Source organism: Haliaeetus leucocephalus, unplaced genomic scaffold (genome assembly GCF_000737465.1).
Source record: "Haliaeetus leucocephalus isolate CR32 unplaced genomic scaffold, Haliaeetus_leucocephalus-4.0 Scaffold656, whole genome shotgun sequence".
NCBI classification, from domain to species: Eukaryota; Metazoa; Chordata; class Aves; order Accipitriformes; family Accipitridae; genus Haliaeetus; species Haliaeetus leucocephalus.
In genome coordinates this window covers 17,241,754-17,259,880 of record NW_010973092.1, presented here as the reverse complement: position 1 = coordinate 17,259,880, position 18,127 = coordinate 17,241,754, and the positions used below count along the sequence as shown (strand labels likewise).

The following is an 18,127-nucleotide window of genomic DNA, read 5'->3' as shown; positions in this document are numbered from 1 at the left end:
CTAGGGATCCTAGACTGCTCACTTGTAGTTCTCTCAGTATTTTGATTGTTTACTGAGTATTTCCTGCAAGATTATGCAGTTTTCTTTTCTTAAATGATTGGATAACTGAGATTAATTTTTAGGTAAAAGCCAGTTGTCCAAGATAATCTTTATATGACTTGATATTAATAGGTCAAGATGATAGCAGAAGATGCATGTATATTAATTCAAGTGTTACATTTGCATCTAGCAGAAGTTTGATGTTTAGATGGCCTCTTCAATAGCTTGCAAGATGGGAGAGTTATTATGGTGATTGGGTTTTAGCAAAGCAGCTGAAATCTTTTGTCTTAGACTTCATCATAATTGCTCACATCTTTTCACACAATTAATTACATGAAGCTAAATGTATCTGTCTCAGAAGGAAGATATGGCACCTGTAGGATTCAAATATGCAGTTGAATGATATAATTTGGGATGATGGTTCCCCTGATTTTAGGGTGAATATAACAGGTCCTACCTCTGTGCTCAATTATTCAAGGGTTTTAGAAGAGGTTTGAGGGGCTTGGAGGAGATACATCACATCTTCAGAGACAGAAGTTGTTGTCATTATTACATGAAGTATCCAGGCCCAGACATGCCATTTTGAATTAATTTACATAGCAGTTGAGCTTGTACCATAGGTCTGTAACTTCTAGCCTATGAGTTCCAAAGTTTATGGCATTACCTCCCATTTTGTCTTTGCTTTTTCTGAGGCTTTTCACTAACAAGTTTGTAGCACAAGACTAAGAGCCAACTACATAGATCCACTTTGAAAGATGTGGTTGTACCTCTCTAGCCCTGATGCTTGCAGGGAATTTCATGTTGTCAAATCAATTTTACCATATATTAGCAGAAAACACGTTGAGATTTCACAATCTCCTCAGTAGCTCTGTGGCATTGCTACTTTTGTTAAGCAGATTCTAAAAACTAAACCATATATGACATGGATTTTTGCTGAATACTCTTGTCAAATGAGAACAGTCCATTTTACATGTTAGAGATAATCAAGTGATCTGTTTCTAATAATATTAGTCGACAAAGAGAATATTCATCCAATGCTATTAATAGTTTTGCATTTGGCTACGTCTAAAAATAAATCTGTTTTGTTTCAAAACCTTTTACAGTAAAGACATTTAAGCCATACAGTCATATGTTATACAGTGACTCACAGGGTATCCTTGCTCCCCTGGTGCAAAGTCAAAAACAGTTTATGTCCCTAACTGGTAACTGAACAGAGACGCCCTCCAAGGTGTCTTCAACAACCTTTTGAAAGAAGATCTCTACCGTGCTGTCAGAGGTGCAGGGAGACTAGTATGAGATGACTAATGTATTCCCTGCCTGGGTGGAATCCTGATAAGTTTATTACATTTCCAGCTAAAGAGCTACATTTCCACTGAGTGATTCAGAGATACCCCAAACTATGAAAATGAGCCTTAAGCGATCTAAATTGACTTAGCTGTCATGCAGGTTAGAAAAACCCATATCTCTGTCTTGATATAAATCAAACACAGAATAGGATGATCTTACCAAAGCAGACCAAAGGAAGGGAACAAAAGTACAAGGACATAATCGAATCCCTTTGCCTCAGTCAAGTCAGAAGGAGATGGAGCCTCCTTATCCAACAGCAGTGGAGCTTGGGCTCTAATGGAAAGGAAATAATGTGTCTAATTATCTTCTAATGCTGATTGTAGTGCATCTGCATGAAGTGAGTGAGTGTCATCACCCAGCATGGCATTTATGCACGTTCAGGCACCATTAGTTAGTTATACATTCATTAGCATCCGGACATGGGGAGAGAGAAAGGATGGAAATGTTGAAATGTAGCAAATCAATAAAATAGTGCTGAAATACTTGTTTCAAAAACTAGATGCCCCTTTTCAGATGCTCGCCATTGTTCAGAAAACTCACGATTTCATGTCATTGTAATAGGTTTTAATATGTTCCTCAATAAATAGATAGCATAGAATTCACATCAGAATTCTGCATACATAAGAATTACTAGATAAAAAGCAGCAAATGCTACCAGACAGTCTAAACAAGTTTCACAGAAACCTGTATAAAAAATAAATATTCCTACTTTCATTGTCACAAATTTGGCTGCTGTGAGTTGAGCTGAAGAAACCTTCACTGAATGCTGTCCTTGTAGGCAGGATGTTGTAATAGAAAACATCAGTAGGTTGCAGACCAGTTGTTTCATGAGCCTTACAAAAGAACTGAGCCTCATAAAAGAACCAAAGAATATCCTATTTTATATGGCTAGATTTGAAAACAGTTAGAGGACTTAATTAAAATTTTAACCAACAGAATTTGTAGCTCGAAACATGTACAGAATAGAAAACTCTCTTACTTTCTGATTCCTTCTTGTTCAAGTGATGTTTAGAGTCTGACTGGGTTCCTTAGCATGTGCCCCAGTGGAAATAACAGTGAAGATGTACATGAAATCCTGCATGAGTCCAGCTATCACTGAAAAGATTTGATGCTACTGATACAAGCTGATACCAACTGTCAGTGAATGCAACAAGGTGGCTGAAAGTTATGCCTGTAGCTAAGCACCTGGTTGAGCTGACTGACAGAAAGATTGGATTGCAGTGACAGTCATGATAAGGCACCCAGTTCTGATCATCTGGGTCCCAAGTGTAGTAATTTTGGCTCCATATATAAAGAAATTGTGGCATAGTCTGTATTTATCTTCGTGTACTTGGTTGGTTGTGATTAAAATTGAAAGGTATTTTCCAAACCAGGAACATGCTTCCCCCTGAAAATGACAGCAGACTATAACTGAATTCCACTCACATCATAGCTGAAAGGGTGGAACTTGCTTGGGCTCTCTGACAGGGTCTGCAGCACGCTGGGTGTTCCCCACAGTGCTGCTGGTTTCAAAGGTCCACGATTTCCATTCAGATGCTCAAAGGCTTTCCTTAGTGTCTGAAAAGTCTAGGCAGACCTGCCAGTGCTGTGTCAACCCTCTTCTCACCTGCTTCACCAGATCACGGTCATTGTAGAATTTTGTACTGCTTGTTTTCTCTAGGCCATTAAAAACCAAACATCACCAGCAGAATGCCAAACTCCTCAGTGGCACTGGTGCCTCCTTTGGGATCAGGGGCTGGGTAGTCTGTTTCCCATGGCTTTTCCCATTGATATTAAACAGAGATGGTGTGGGAAAAGTCTTACCTCAGAAGAATTTTATCATCCTAAGAATTACTGATATCGTTTCATATAAATTGAGACAAGCCCTCCGTGGAATTTCCTGGGGTTTTGATGGGAAATTTGTTTGACTATACTACATGTTTCTGGTATTTATGCATATGTTCATCTTTACATCTCATTTACCACAAGGCTTCTTCTCTTAGACAAACACAGTCTTGCTGCCAGCTCAGAAGCCGTTCCCCTGGCGCCTACACCATGCTGACACCATTAATCCCACCATCTTCCTTAATGCATGTCCAGCTACCTTAGAAAACCTCTCCTCACCTTATCTATGATTTCACTTCTAATCAAAATATGATCTTCTGCACTGTTATAGAGTGAGCTTTCCATGCCTGCATTTAAACATTCAGACAACTGTTATGCCTTGTCATAGGCTGCTCCTCATGCTTGAGGGCCACCCCACAGAGTCACAATGCAATCTCCATTATTAATACTTCTTAAGATGGTTTTATCAACCATTTTTTTTTCAATGGCCTACCTCACTGTTGTTCTTCAAAGCTCTTCATAAAACTCTTCATTTCAATATCCATAAAATGAAAGGCCTTATTAACAGGGGAGCTGCCAATTTATTGAGGCTATGGCCTGTCATGCTGACTGATGTTTTCTGATCATTCCTGGAATTTGCCTATCTGTGTCTTTACATAGCTCATAGTTTCTCTGAGGTAATATGATCTTATAGTTCTGTGTTTGTATCAAGTATATTCTTCCAATAAACTACAGCTAAAATATTTTCATCAAATTCCTGTTTACGAATATTTTTTTAATCCTCTCTTCTCTTTGCAGAGATATCAGCAAGAATCAGATATCTGACATTGCGCCTGATGCATTCAAAGGCTTGAAATCTCTCATTTCATTGTAAGTAGAAAATAGAACTGAATGGGCATTTGGGGAGAGCTTGCATGTAAGAGAAATAAAAATGATAATGTGCTGTCTGGGACAACTTATGTTTCTGTGTGCAATTGCCAGCTTGTGTGAAGCATCTGATCTTTTGTAAATGAAAAATTGGTCATGAAGGTTAGAAGAAGGAACTGTTTACACATCTCTAGTAAGTTCTTTTATAGATGAACCCCAAGGTTACTGACTTGTTCATTTCTTTAAATCAGTGCACTAGTTGATCTACTGTACCTGCAAGCTAATCCATGCCCCCCAACTCATCATGGCTCACAAAAACCTCATCATAGCTCAGACACTGTTTGGTGGTGCTAATCAGGGAGGAGTTAAGAGGAAATACTTCCATACTGAATTTTTCTTCTCTATTAAAGAACTGAGATTGCACTCACTTGTGAGTTTTTTGGTTTATTTGGTTTTGGGGTGTTTTTTTTTCAAACTAGGAAGGAAGAACCTAAGCTCTTAAGAAAATGTTTATTTTTCTCAGCTATAATTACTACTTTATTAAGCTGGAAGGGGACTAAAATATGACTTCATACAGAAGATAAAAGGAAGGTAGTATCTCTTGACAACCATTCATTTCTCTTTATAGAACACAGAAACTGTTTTAGCACCAAGTTGAATTAAAATGTAGCCATATTTCAATCTAGCTACCCGCAGCACTGTTAACACAGTGGAGCTTTTAATGGGTAAAAGGAGCAATACAAGGTCAGAAGCTGCATATGGAGAATGAACTGGAATAGAGTGTTAGAAAGATCCCCAGGTTGAGAGAAGAGGGTAAGCTGAACTGGAATGATATTTACCTGCATTAATTTTAAAGACAGTTTTAAAACATTTAGCTCATTAATATTCATATAACACAGTTTGATTTTTAAGAGTGTACTTTATTTCTAAAAGCTGACATAAATTTATTCTCTGAATACCGGATAATTCTAACAACCTATATAACTTGTTGACTAGTACTAATATTAGAAGGTTATTCAGTACTAAACTTATATGTTGCAGTAGACTTCTGAGCCAGAATGCAGAAGGATGGGCCTTTTTTTGTGCCCTGAATCCAGCTGGGAGAATGCCAGAAATACATATTAAGTGTTGCTAGCCTTTGTTGAATAGTTAGAGTGGTGTTATTCAACATGCTGTGGAAATGGTCAAATCCCTCAATGCTGTCTGGAAACGATTCAGTAGGAGAATGACATTTACTGAACACTACAGTTTTGGCTTAGTATGAAACTACTGCTGATGCTGCAATGCTACAGCTTTCTGGTCTTGGCAAACCTCCTGGCTATGAGCAAGCTGGACAGGCAAGACATTTCTACTTGGGTTGACTTCCCAACTCAGAATTTATTCGACTTTAGCTATTAGCTACTTCAGATGCCCCCAAGTGGCCTCAGGAGTGGGACAGAACACATCAGAGTGGACAGAGAGGAAAAGAGAATATAAACTGGGCAGGAATTTATAGTGTTTCGACTTGCACACAGAAGCAAGTGAAATGCCTGTTTAAATATGTTTATATCCAAGTGGGTAAAATAGTGCTTAAGTTAATGGTAGGAGGTTACAAGGGGGAAGAGAGAGGGCGGAGAGATGAGATGCAGCACAGAAAGGGCTATAGTAAGGGAACTGCCTCTGAGCAGTCTTTCCTTTGTTCAGCATTTGTCTCTGCCTCAGTTTCCTTCTACTGCAGCCACACAAAGCTGTTGTAACGCACAGTCTGTTTCTCCTTTCTTTGGCAGACTGGTGTCTAGGACAGTATTGACTCCAGCCTTGAAATTGTCAGCCTCCTCCTCTAAGTTCAGTTGTCCATTGTGCTTGCCATTGGCTTTTACTTTCTTTTGAAAGGTTTTATTCTTGCTGTTCATTGCAGGTAGGTCTTACAAATCTTTTCCCTATGGCTGATAGGCAAGAGTTAGTTTCCTGATATTTCATGACCTGTCACCTAGACCTCTGGCAGGTTCTTCCCTGTTGGTCACTTCTGTAGTTGTTTCAGTTTCTGAGCCCTAGATATCTTTATGGAACAAGATTATCTGCTGTGCTGCAGAATCTGGGTTTCTCTGAAGAAACCTCCCCCAGGCTTCTACTTCTGAGAAGTAGAGGATCTTCTTTCATCTGATCTCTGCTGGAGCCACCAGTACAGTTCTGTCAACTGCAGAAAGACAAGTAAGTGCAAGAGAAGAAACTTCCTTTGAAGTTTGCCAAGCCTCCCAATGAAACTGCCAAAGGGGAGAGAACAAGGAGGTAGAAATGAAGTAAAACAGTTTGCTTACTAGTGTTTTCCCTTTTAGGCGGCTCAGTCTTTTTGGTGCCTGAGGCCCCAAAAACTTTAGTCAGCTGTGTACCCTGAAGGAATACTGCTCTGCACACAATGCTTCAGCTCATCTGAGAGTAACTTTTATTTTTCATATATGTAACTCAAATGTGATCAGTGGCATACATTTTAATGAGACACCATCGAGGTTTAATCTGTGCACAGAGCAGCTGGACTTTTCAGCTGGCTAAGTTAAACAAGAATAAAGGAGGGGAAAATATTAATGCACAAATGAAAGTAAGCAACTTTGTTTCCATTAAAAATGGAGCTCTGCTGCACTGCCTAAAATCCTTGCTTTTTTTTCCTCTGCATTATTCCCATTTTCTGCTCCTCCCTTTACTCCTTGCTTCCATGCAATTGCAGTGCTCTCTATGGGTCTAAGAGAGTGAAAGTGCTTATCTGGAAGACAGCCAACATTGTTAGTCTAGCTGGCTAATGGAAGCCTATATATAGTGGGTTGCTACACTACTTTCTTCTGAAGTTAACTTAGGTTAGTGTTTCCAGGCAGAACTGTTTCTCAGAGTACTCTGCCTATTGTACCTATGTAGAGATGGAAAAAAAATGGTGTATTATAGTTTTCAAAACACAGGAATGTTTATTACAGAAGCAGTTTCCCCTAAAATGTATAAAACTTAAATCTTTTAAAAGAGCTGAATGATCCATATGCTAGCAGGTTATAGGTTTTTATTTTAAATCTATATGTTTTCTCTAACAAGAAATCCACCTATGGGAGTCAAACAGGTCACAAAGTCTTAATACTTTAAATAAGCCATTTCTACCTTAGGTTTTCTCTGCATTTAACAAGAGAAAGGCAAGCTTGTTCTTGTAAGGACTCAAGACTTCTCCATTCCCCACACACAGGAAGAAAAAAATTGTTTTCTCCATGCCCATTTTTCAGTGGGATTTTGTCCCTTTTCATATAATGACTCTGTGGAACAAGGAATTCCTACTCTGTTTTTCTTAGAAATATTTGGGTATGTACATAATTTTTTTTCTTCTTCACAGAGTTTTCTGGCTTTTCCTTTTCCCCTTGTTGTGTCACATGCAGGTGGCACTGTGAATCACTGGTCACCTCTGGGTCTGTATGTTCTGTGGATTTAATTCTGTTACAGTGTCTGAAGTTCCCTTTCAAAATTTAGGCACTAGGGCTTGGATCCTTAGCATATTTTGGTATGAACCAAACTTCAAACCTGTTTATGGACAAAACTGAAGATACAGTAAGATCCACCCTCTGGTTTTGAGAGAATAGAGCTGTGGAGAGATTGCTATAAAGCCATTGTGGAGAATGGAGGGTGTTGTGAATCAAGGCCTGAGAAAAAGGATCTTTAGTCTTAAAGATGCTACTCTGAGTTCTGGGAGGAAGAAGTTATGTTGCGTAATTTCAGTGACAGCTGTTGGACAAATAAACTGATTGCCTCTACCAAAGTCTCCCCTCTTGAAAAAGTGGAAGTATTTCTCTGTCTCAAAGAGATGATATAAGGGTGTATACATTGAAGGCTGTGAGATGTAGTGATACTGCAGTACTTGGGACCATATGAAATATCCAAGATGAGAAACAAATAATTAGAAGATTTGACTCTCAAAAAATAGTAGGCAGCACAGATATAAGTGAGCCATGATAAGATAGCCATGGCTTTTGTGTTGGAAGGATTAGACTTGCCATCCAGTACTTCTTTCCATATAAACACGAGAGCAAGTAGTATCCTTGCATTGAGAAGTGTGGCAAAATTGGTTGCTGCAAAAGAATGTGTTATCTTAATTTTAAGCAAAAGTTTGAGAAATGCTCTATTTGTAGTACACTGTGTTTGTGTTACATACTTAGAGTTGCACTTAGCTGGAGTTGGAGTGGTTAATAACTCAGCGCAGAACATGGGGGCTAAGTTATGAATAGTTTCATGTTTCAAGATTGCTGCATGCACTTTCTGAAGTAAATTAATTTTTCATTTAATCAACTCAAAATCTGTCTAATATCAGTGAGAGGATTGTATCAGCATTTGGTTATTGTTAAAAGTATCGAAGATAAATGTTATTCTTGGGGTCAGTAAACTTCCCACAAATGTAGGTTTGGAAGGCCATATCCAGACTGTCTGGGGACATTTTATGAGATATGACAAAATAGTCTAAGCCTTCAGTGTGTTAAACTGAATGAATAAATTTTAGACCACTGCAGACAGAGAATTCCTTTGCTTTTGTTCATATACTGAATTAAGCTAGTGAACAATTTAAAAGCTTAGATCAGCCTGGGCACAAAGACAAGAGACAGCTTAGATTTTGACATAGCAGTCCCATTTAGACCATCATCTCCTGGGTGATGATGTATGTGGTGTCATTCATGGTGATTTGAAATCTGCAATAAAACACTGTCTATTGCAATAACTGCCAAACTTATTTTAAGGTAACAAATTGCTTTGGATAGTTCTACTGTGATTTATTTAGCCTAACTTGTTCTGAAGAAATATGAAATAGTGCAGGGAAAAAAAATTACATGTCTAAGTGTCTTTCAGATATTAGAAATTTATTGCTGTTTTTACCCCTATCAATTCCCCCTCTTTTGAAAACTTGAATTCTTATTGAGCCTGTGCCATTGTATGCAGCTTGGGAAATATAATTCTTCCTAGCAAGAATTGTTTTCACAGTCTGAAGGCAAGTTAAAAGCATTCTGAGGACTGAAAAAGACATTGCATAAAGTCAAAATTTGACACTTCAGTAAGAATGTTTCAGCCAAGCCAAAATAAAGGAACTCTTAGCTGGAAACCATATGGTCTAGAGTAGGGGATTCTGTGCTAGGCTTTCATACCCCCAAAAAGTTCTGTGTCACCTTCCAGGGAAAAATCTCTATATTCTGGGATCTGACTTAACAAAGCAGCTAAATTGCAACTACATTTGCAAGTAAGGTAGGCTGATGAACTGTAAAATAAAGGCAACACAGCAATTATTGTTTCACACCCTTAGAAGGTGGTATGCTAAACTTCAGTGTATATGAAAGGCCATGTGTTAGTAAAGTCTTTGCAAATTCCTTAATTTTAAAATTGTTCAAGAGGTCAGAATGTCTAGAGACTATGAAGAATCAGTGAGACTTTTATATTTCAAGACCCTGCCGCTGAAGCCATACAGGCCACCACAGGGGTGGAATGTATTGGGTTTGTGTGGCAAGGTTTTGGTAGCAGAGGGGGTTACAGGGGTGGCTTCTGTGAGAAGCTGCTGGAAGCTTCCCCTGTGTCCAACAGAGCCCATACCAGCCGGCTCTAAGATGGACCCACCACCAGCCAAGGCCGAGCCAATTGGCGACAGTGGTAGCGCCTCTGTGATAACATATTTAAGAAGGAAAAAAAGTTGCAGGGCACACAGAAACGGCAGCTGGAGAGAGGAGTGAGAACATGTAAGAGAAACAACCCTGCAGACACCAAGGTCAGTGCAGAAGGAGGGGGAGGAGATGCTCCAGGCGCCGGAGCGAAGATTCCCCTGCAGCCTGTGGTGAAGACCCTGGTGAGGCAGGCTGTCCCCCTGCAGTCCAGGGAGGTCCACGGTGGAGCAGATCTCCACCTGCAGCCCGGAGAGGACCCCACACCGGAGCAGGTGGGTTCCCGAAGGAGGCTGTGACCCCGTGGGAAGCCCACGCTGGAGCAGGCTCCTGGCAGGACCTGTGGCCCTGTGGAGACAGGAGCTCACGCTGGAGCAGGTTTTCTGGCAAGACTTGTGACCCCACGGGGGACCCACACTGGAGCAGTCTGTGCCTGAAGGACTGCACGCCATGGAAGGGATCCGTGCTGGAGCAGTTCGTGAAGAACTGCAGCCCGTGGGAAGGACCCACGTTGGAGAAGTTCATGGAGGACTGTCTCCCGTGGGAGGGACCCCACACTGGAGCAGGGGAATAGTGTGAGGAGTCCTGCCCCTGAAGAGGATGAAGTGGCAGAGATAACATGTGATGAACTGACTGTAAATCCCATTCCCTGTCCCCCTGTGCCACTGCGGGTGGTAGGTAGAGAATCTGGGAGAGAAGTTGTGCCTGGGAAGAAGGGAGGAATGGAGGGAAGGTGTTTTGAGATTTGGTTTTATTTCTCATTACCCTACTCTGGTTGATTGGTAATAAATTGAGTTAATTTTTCCCCAAGTCAAGTCTGTTTTGCCTGTGACAGTAATTAGTGAGTAATCTTTCTTGTCCTTATCTTGACTCACAAGCTCTTTATTATATTTTCTCTCCCCTGTCCAGCTGAGGAGGGAGGAGTGATAGAGCAGCTTTGGTGGGCACCTGACATCCAGCCAGGGTCAACCCACCACAGTTTGTTACATGCTTATTTACATTCTCACCCAAGATAACATGCTTGTTGCTATGTGTGCTTCCAATGCTTTCTTTGTCTAGTATGTCCCAAGCATTTAGATGAATCTATTCAGGGACTATTTTCACTGTTTAATCTTTATTTTTAACTACTTAGAACATCAGTTGGATTAATCTGCAAAACTTGAAGTTTAGTAGTAACAATAATTGTTTAACTGGAAATTTAATATTTAATTGTGTCTTGGAATAGATACATTTGGGGGGGAATATTAAAATGTGATGCCAGAATCAGGCTGAAGAAACATAACATCTCATTATGACTTTTATATATTTGTATAATTTCTTATTGCAGATCCATAATAACTCTTCAGCTGAATAGGGTGCTGCTTCCAGGGATCTCCTCCAATGCTTGCAGTGCAGCCAGGGGTCTGTGCTTTATGTGTGCTGTCCTTCCCATTGTTTGGAAGGTTGATGGCAGCCTGAAAACTGCTGCAAGTTGTGAGCCAATCTGCCAGGTACTTTTGAAGAACTGTAGCTTGTGGTTTGTGGCCATGCTGAAAGCATTTAGCTGTGAACTGGCAAGCTGATGGCTCTACGTGCCTCTAAGAATATAGCCCTCAGATGGTTCAGCTGCACCTGTGCCGTAACAGCAACTTGCTGATGTTAGAAAGCCACCTGCAAAAAATTTGAGAAAAATTTGCTTGAGTTAAAAATACAGTGAATGATTCTTCACACTGGTCATTCTGGTATTAGATACACCTGCCTTGTGGAAAAGACAAGAATAAAATTCATGCACTGGCAAGTCTGATGTGTTTGCACGCCTTTGTGACTGTTTTCTCCATTCAGACTGGTTTCCATCTTTGTAAAAGAGACTCCCATGTGTAGTGAGAAGAGAAAGAAAGGAACAGTAAGAAAACAGATACTTACTTGTCTCTCAGTCAGTTTTGACTTAGTCTTTAGTTGCCACTTTTAAGATTAGCATTGTGAATATAGAATTAAGCTATAGCTCACTTTTCTCTTTCTCCCCAAATGTACATCATGTTTAGGGTGATATCTTCTCCACCTGACAGTAAATGGTATTCGTCAGACCTGTGGCTAACTTGGTCTCCCAGCAGAGTTGAGAAGCAAATGAACAATCAGGAGCACACGATAAAAATTTTAATAATTTTTTTGTGTTCTAATAAATGTCATTCTGATTCACTTATTCACTGTCTATTGGCAGGAATTACTGAACTGATTTTATTTTTATTACATATTAACTTTGTTAGTGTATTTTTAACAAAAAATATTTGGGGTTTAAATTCCAGATGCTAGGTGATAAAAGGAGGGTTGTATTCCTGTGCCAAGCTTGCACAGGAGCCAGGACACCTGCATGTCCTGCAACATATGTGAGGGATGCAAGTGAACATACATTTTTAGAACTCGTAATGCCATAGGCAAATCTCCTAAAATTTATCTCTGTTTGTAAAATCATGGGAGATTTAAATTAAGTTCTTGAATCGTCTTGGCTGAGTTTCCTGTTATATGGCCTTTTGAAGGTTTTTTGTTGATGTTTGGGGTTTTTGTTTTGTTTCATTTTTTTCCCAAAGCCGCTATTCTGTAAACATTGTGGTGCGTGCTAGTGAGATGGGCAGAACAAGAGGACGTAGAGGAAAGTGGCAGCAATAATGGAGTGTATGTAACCTGGCCAGTCTTTTCTGCAGGCTGACTCATTCATAGTACTGTTAGGAGTGCAGCAGTTGATACATTCAGAACAAAAGCATCTTGGATCAAGAACCTGAACAATATTCATATTTGTTGGTATGAGTATGCTTTCCTGTCTTAAACAGAAAAAAATGAGAACTCTGAGGAAAGCAAAAGTTTCTGTGGTTTTTATTAGAGTAAATGGAAATAAGGAAGTCAAGAAATGAGATGCAATACCTTACATATCTCCTCTTCCCTCCTCTTTGCTTCTTTCTGTAGGACCATTTGACTTCAGCTCTGGCATGGCATACAGACAATGGCATTAGCTAATTTGGCTCTGTAGTGCTGAACATGAATATGAATTAGAGACAAGTGCCTGAGCTCTCATACTGACTTTTGTTTAGCTGTTAATTTGTTCAAATGTTAATGTGCCACATGCACATAAGCCCAATTAGGTTTGAAAATGCTTATTTTCTTTTCATGGCTTCTAAAAATTGAAGTTTTGTTTTATTTTATAAGTTATTTTAATCTTTTTTATTTGTCTCAAGATAATAAAGAGGATGTATAAACACATCCAAGGTTTAAAATTCAGTGGAACACTGCACTATGACCTTCTGACTCTTAAATTAAAAGTAAATGAAAAATTACTATAATAAAAATCTTATTTGATATTTGCATTTAGTAGTACCATAACTAACAATGGCACTGGGTGCGAGTGTTGAGATTTCTTTAAGGTTTTACCTTACATAAGTGTTTTTACCTCTACAGCCAGAATAACCCTTAGTCTGGAGTGGGGATTTTTTTTACTTCTTTCTATGGGAATTTTGTAAAGCTTAGCTTCTGAACTCTTTCTTATATACTGTAGTATTATGCATTATTGATCAGCTTTGATGATCCTGCTACTTCACAAAACTAAGGAAGATGTTCATCTAACATCACAGGGCTTATAATCTAAACTTTGTATAGAGATGATGCACTTGCTAAAGAAATGTTGTTCAGAAAGAGTGGAAACTGAAACGGAAATATACTGGATTCTGTGGGCATTAACTTAATATTTTAAACTTTTCTAAATATTTTATTTGCAGAGGGTTTGCTTTTGCTTCCTGATACAGGTGCTTAGATCAGTTACTTTATTCAGAAAGAAGTCTGAGAATCAGCGATTTGGATGTTGGTTTAGAGCCCAGTGAAATTCAGTGACTTGAATATTATCTCATGTTTTGCAACTGCTATCTAGAAGGACCTGCTAGACATTTTAAAGTTCAGCCATCATTTTTCTGTCTAGTTTAGGGTAGAGTATAAAAAACTACGTACATTACATGAAATTTTGTTGAAGTAGGAAATTGTGTGTGTCTTCTGAAGCTGAAATTAGGAAACAATTAGAAAAAATTACTGGTACTAGCATTCATGATGCACAAAAAACACTAACTGTAACAGCACATTAAAAGCCAGCCTCCTGACTCTGCAGTAGATAAAGAGAAATTATGTTGCGTTTGTTTAGAGAAAATATGATGCTAGATAATCATTAGTTTCTTGGGTAGCAGTTCAGTTCCTGCTAAACTACAAAAGTAATGAAAAATGAAGTTTCAAGTTTAGATTTTCATATCTAAGTGATGTTATTTTATTTAGATACATTTTATTTAGGCTCAGAAATGAGCTGATCTGGGAACTCTCCCACAGAGGTGATATACTTCCAATGACTGATGAAGAGTAAACTGAAGTGGCGATACTCTAGGAAGGCCAGAGGGTATTGTAAATGGTCCGTCATGCTAAGTGTTTGTTTTTCAGTATGTTCAACTCACCATACTATTTTAAATGTTGAAAGACAGAGTAAGCCAGAATTTCAGCCAGCATCCAAGCCTCACATTGCTATTTGATTCATTGCTAGCATATTATTCCACATTAAAAAGTTAGGGAATTAACCAGTTTAGTGACACATAAGGAACAAAGTTTTGGCATGCTTCTATGTAGACCACAGAAATTACATAAACACTGTTTTTCACAATTTGAAGTCTATTAAAATGTTTAGGTAAGACGTAGAATTTGCAGAGGGAGCCTAATCTTCTACTCTTTTACCAGGACCCATATAAGCTCCTAACTCACTTTCTGGTTTTGACAGATTTTATCAGCTTGCAGAAATGACATGAGCAAATACTTTAGTGGTGATTGAAATTCAGGTGTTCCTGTCATGTATGATTTTGCTCTGATCCCTAGGTAATGCATCTTAGCATAATGGCGGGTTTGTCTGTTTTTCCCTTTAGTTAAATTTCTGAGGATAATATAATAATTTTTCCATTAAAAAAGGAAATATTTTTAATATTAAAACTGAATCATGGATATCAGGTTGTATATATTTATGGCTGAATAAATATATCGTGACTTTCATTTACGTTATTAAATCTTTACTGATTTTTATAACTAAACTATACCTAAAATTATTTTTTAGTTTCTGAAATATATGTCTATTTCCGGTTCAGGCTAAATTTCTTTATATTAGCTAGTTGAAATGGTAACAGCAGCTGGTGAAGCCATAATATTTTATCCAATGATGCCTGTGTCACATTTCATGCCAATTATTATATCTTAAGAGATTCAGTTATATGAAATTTTATCTACAACCAGCTTGTGCTCCCTAGCTTTTAAATTCAGTATCACTGAGCACAATTCTATGTTTTTGCATCACACTATGTGCCTTTCAATGGTTAAAATATTTCTAAAAAGGGTGGGAAAAAAATCCCTCAACAGAATGAAAAATATTTCAGATACAGCTTTTGGATCATGTCCAGATTCTACATTAAAAATGCTTTCCAACACCAGACGAAGCCTGAATCATAACGACTCATTTAATACCATGTGCTCTGTGAAAAGAAAATGAGATCAGTAGTTAAATGAAATGCCCACAGATCCTGGGCATGGTGCACAAGATCAATAAAGATGATAATACAGAGATGTGGGAGGACACTAAACTGGTCTGTTACTTAAGATTTATTTTGTCTTCCTGAATCTTTCAGAGTGCTCTATGGAAACAAGATCACAGAGATTCCCCAGGGCCTTTTTGATGATCTTGTGTCTCTGCAGCTGCTGTGAGTATGATCCCTTCCTCTATTTTACAGACTAGCTAGATTTACTGTTTTTTCAGCTTCTGACATTAATATGATCACCTTTTCCACTGAAAACTCACTGGATGTGCTAGTCTGTTGTTTCTGTCAGGCATGAGGGAGGCAAGGGCTGAAAAAAAAAAAAAAAAAAAGGAAGGTGCCAACAGTTTTATAGCACCATGTGTATAATGGATAATAGACACAGAGGATTTAAGTGTGGGGAGGAAATGAGGGACTCAGTGAAGTCCAGGAAAGGAAATTTGGTCACCGGCTGATGTGCGGGTGGGGATGCCATCTGATTGTTTTTACACATTTAGCATTTGTGGTTGAATAGCTAGATCCTTGAGGGCTACTGTGTTGCAAGTACCTGCACATGCAAGCAAAATGGCATTATGAATGATCTTATTGTTGCGAGCCATGCTCAGTTCCGTATTTTTATTATGCCAAATGTGGCTTAGTTGCAAGAGAAATGTTTTCAGAATATATTGTGTATTGAGTATTTTATGCCATGTGTGATTTAACATACAGTCATGATCAGGAGTAAGATACATATCATACCCTCTTCAGTATTTATTAATATAGCATAAAAAATTTCCTAAGCCAAATGTAAAATTGCAAATTTCACTCACTCTTGTCTCCATAATCACATTGAGAACCAGTAACTCCTTCAAAGAGAAGGAAATCAGCTACTGTTTCAGCCAGTCAGTAGAGGGAGCGGACATGAAGTGAGTTTAATGTGTATTCCTAACGTTCTGATTACCATCATGGATGATGCACTCAGAAAGTAAAGGTGATATATGACAAATTAATCAGTTCTGGTTTATATCACACACAACCCTCTACCCCAAACAATAAATTATTTAAAATATGAAATAAAACATAGCTTTTAGACATATTATTTTAAGCTTTTCTGACTGTCTTGACATAACCAGAAATGAATATCCAAAAGTTCATTATTACCATTGAATGTGTCACTTTACGATTGCAGTCTTTATAAAAACAAGCATAGATTCAGATTAGAAATCCATGAGCAAAGCCAAAGAACTAAAATATGAAAGAGTTGAAATTGCTCTATATGTTAAGTGAAGGACTACTCAGACGTGTAATTTATCCCCAAGATCTTAATTGCAAACATGGACCACCCTATTCTAGAGAAGGACAAGCAAGAGCACATGTGGTTTGGTTATGACAATTCTTGAGCTGCGATGGTGGGAAGTTGTTCATCTCCTCCTGCACACAGCTGATTATATTGTCTTCACCTTTTGTACATACCTCTCTCTTGTACCATACCTCACAAGTTTGTTAGTACTTCCATGTCTTCATGGCCAGCTTGTGCAGTAAGAGAAGACTGTGTATTTAGGGGGGACATAGTTTGCCATGTGTGAGAACAATAAGCATGAAAGTGCTTAGAAGCTGGGACTCAGTACATGTTGATATAACTGGCATGTTAGTCATTGTCAGACTCAGGTTGTGTTCAGTACAATGAAGACGCTGCAAGCAAAAGGAGAGCTAAAACGTAACTTGTCACTTTGACTTCTGAGAAAGAAACTATATTAAAAAAATCTGAGCTTTATCATAGTCCTTCCTCCCCAAATGTTTTATGGTTACAAGTCCAAAGTGATACGCAGTTGCTCTAACCCAGGACACTTTACAGATAGGATCTTTCCCAGTAGGAAAAAAAAACCAAACCAAAACACTCAACACATGGCTCACAGTGTCCTATAAAAATGTATGTCTAGAACTTTTGCATAAAGCATTAAGCAGGTTTCAATACCTTTATACTGTAGTCCTTGTGTGCACGTAGTGTGGGCTTTCAGCGAATTACATATTTAAGCCTGGATACAGTAATTTTCCAGTCTGAATTAGCTCAAGTGATGCCTTTTTGTTAAGGGCACAAAATCTATACACCAGAGAACCATTAAAAGGTATTTTACTTCAACCATTTAAACATTCTCAAGCTGAGAAGATGTAAGTAGTTTGCCCTGTTATGGGATTCCCAGAGTATTGTGGCTGTGGACCTTTCAGGGTCTTCTTGAATGTAAAGTAGCTTTTGGCAAGGAGAACATTGAATGATCATGCTTTAAATGCAAACAAACATCTGCACACTTTTCTGATCGTGGCTTTGAAGCAGCTATTATGGGATTGCTTGCTTGCAGTATTTTAATGGATACCAAAAAAATAAATGGCATTCGTTGGTTTTAGGCCTGCTGTTGAATAGTTGGAAGAGTGCCCTATGATTAGATCTAATATAGTGTTCAGTGGGCTCTAGATTGGATTTCTTCCTATTAGTCTGGAGACACACTGATAAGAACGCTCTGATTAAGGTATTCTGGTAGCCAGTGTAATTTCCTAAGCTTGAGCTGGAGCATTTTTGAAAATACACTGGCATTATGGTAAAGCAGGACACAGTCAGGAAAAAAGGAGTCACTGTGGGTCCTGTATAAAATTGTTGAGATTGTATTTAGAAGGAAAAAATAATCACTGTGAAATTGCAGAGCAGATAATATTGTTATTTACTGTTTTGGATAAAACTCAACAGAGTTTATCAGAAATGTCATTATCCTTCTGTTTAAATATACTGTCACTATATAGGCCCAATTTATTCCACTTTTATTTTGGCAGAATTGTTTTGTATAAGTGTCTTACATCTGCAGACAG

The 18,127-nt window shown here is 38.5% G+C and overlaps 1 protein-coding gene across 4 annotated transcripts in view; it reads left to right on the top strand.

Moving 5' to 3' along the window:
- The window catches only part of SLIT3 (slit homolog 3 (Drosophila)), a 531,488-nt gene that overhangs the window by 361,823 nt on the left and 151,538 nt on the right, over positions 1-18,127 (top strand). For all 4 annotated transcript variants that reach the window (XM_010579134.1, XM_010579133.1, XM_010579136.1 and 1 more), the window contains exons 11-12: positions 4,009-4,080; positions 15,383-15,454. In XM_010579134.1, the coding sequence (XP_010577436.1) occupies positions 4,009-4,080; positions 15,383-15,454 (144 nt within the window). The remainder of the gene's footprint in view (positions 1-4,008; positions 4,081-15,382; positions 15,455-18,127) is intronic.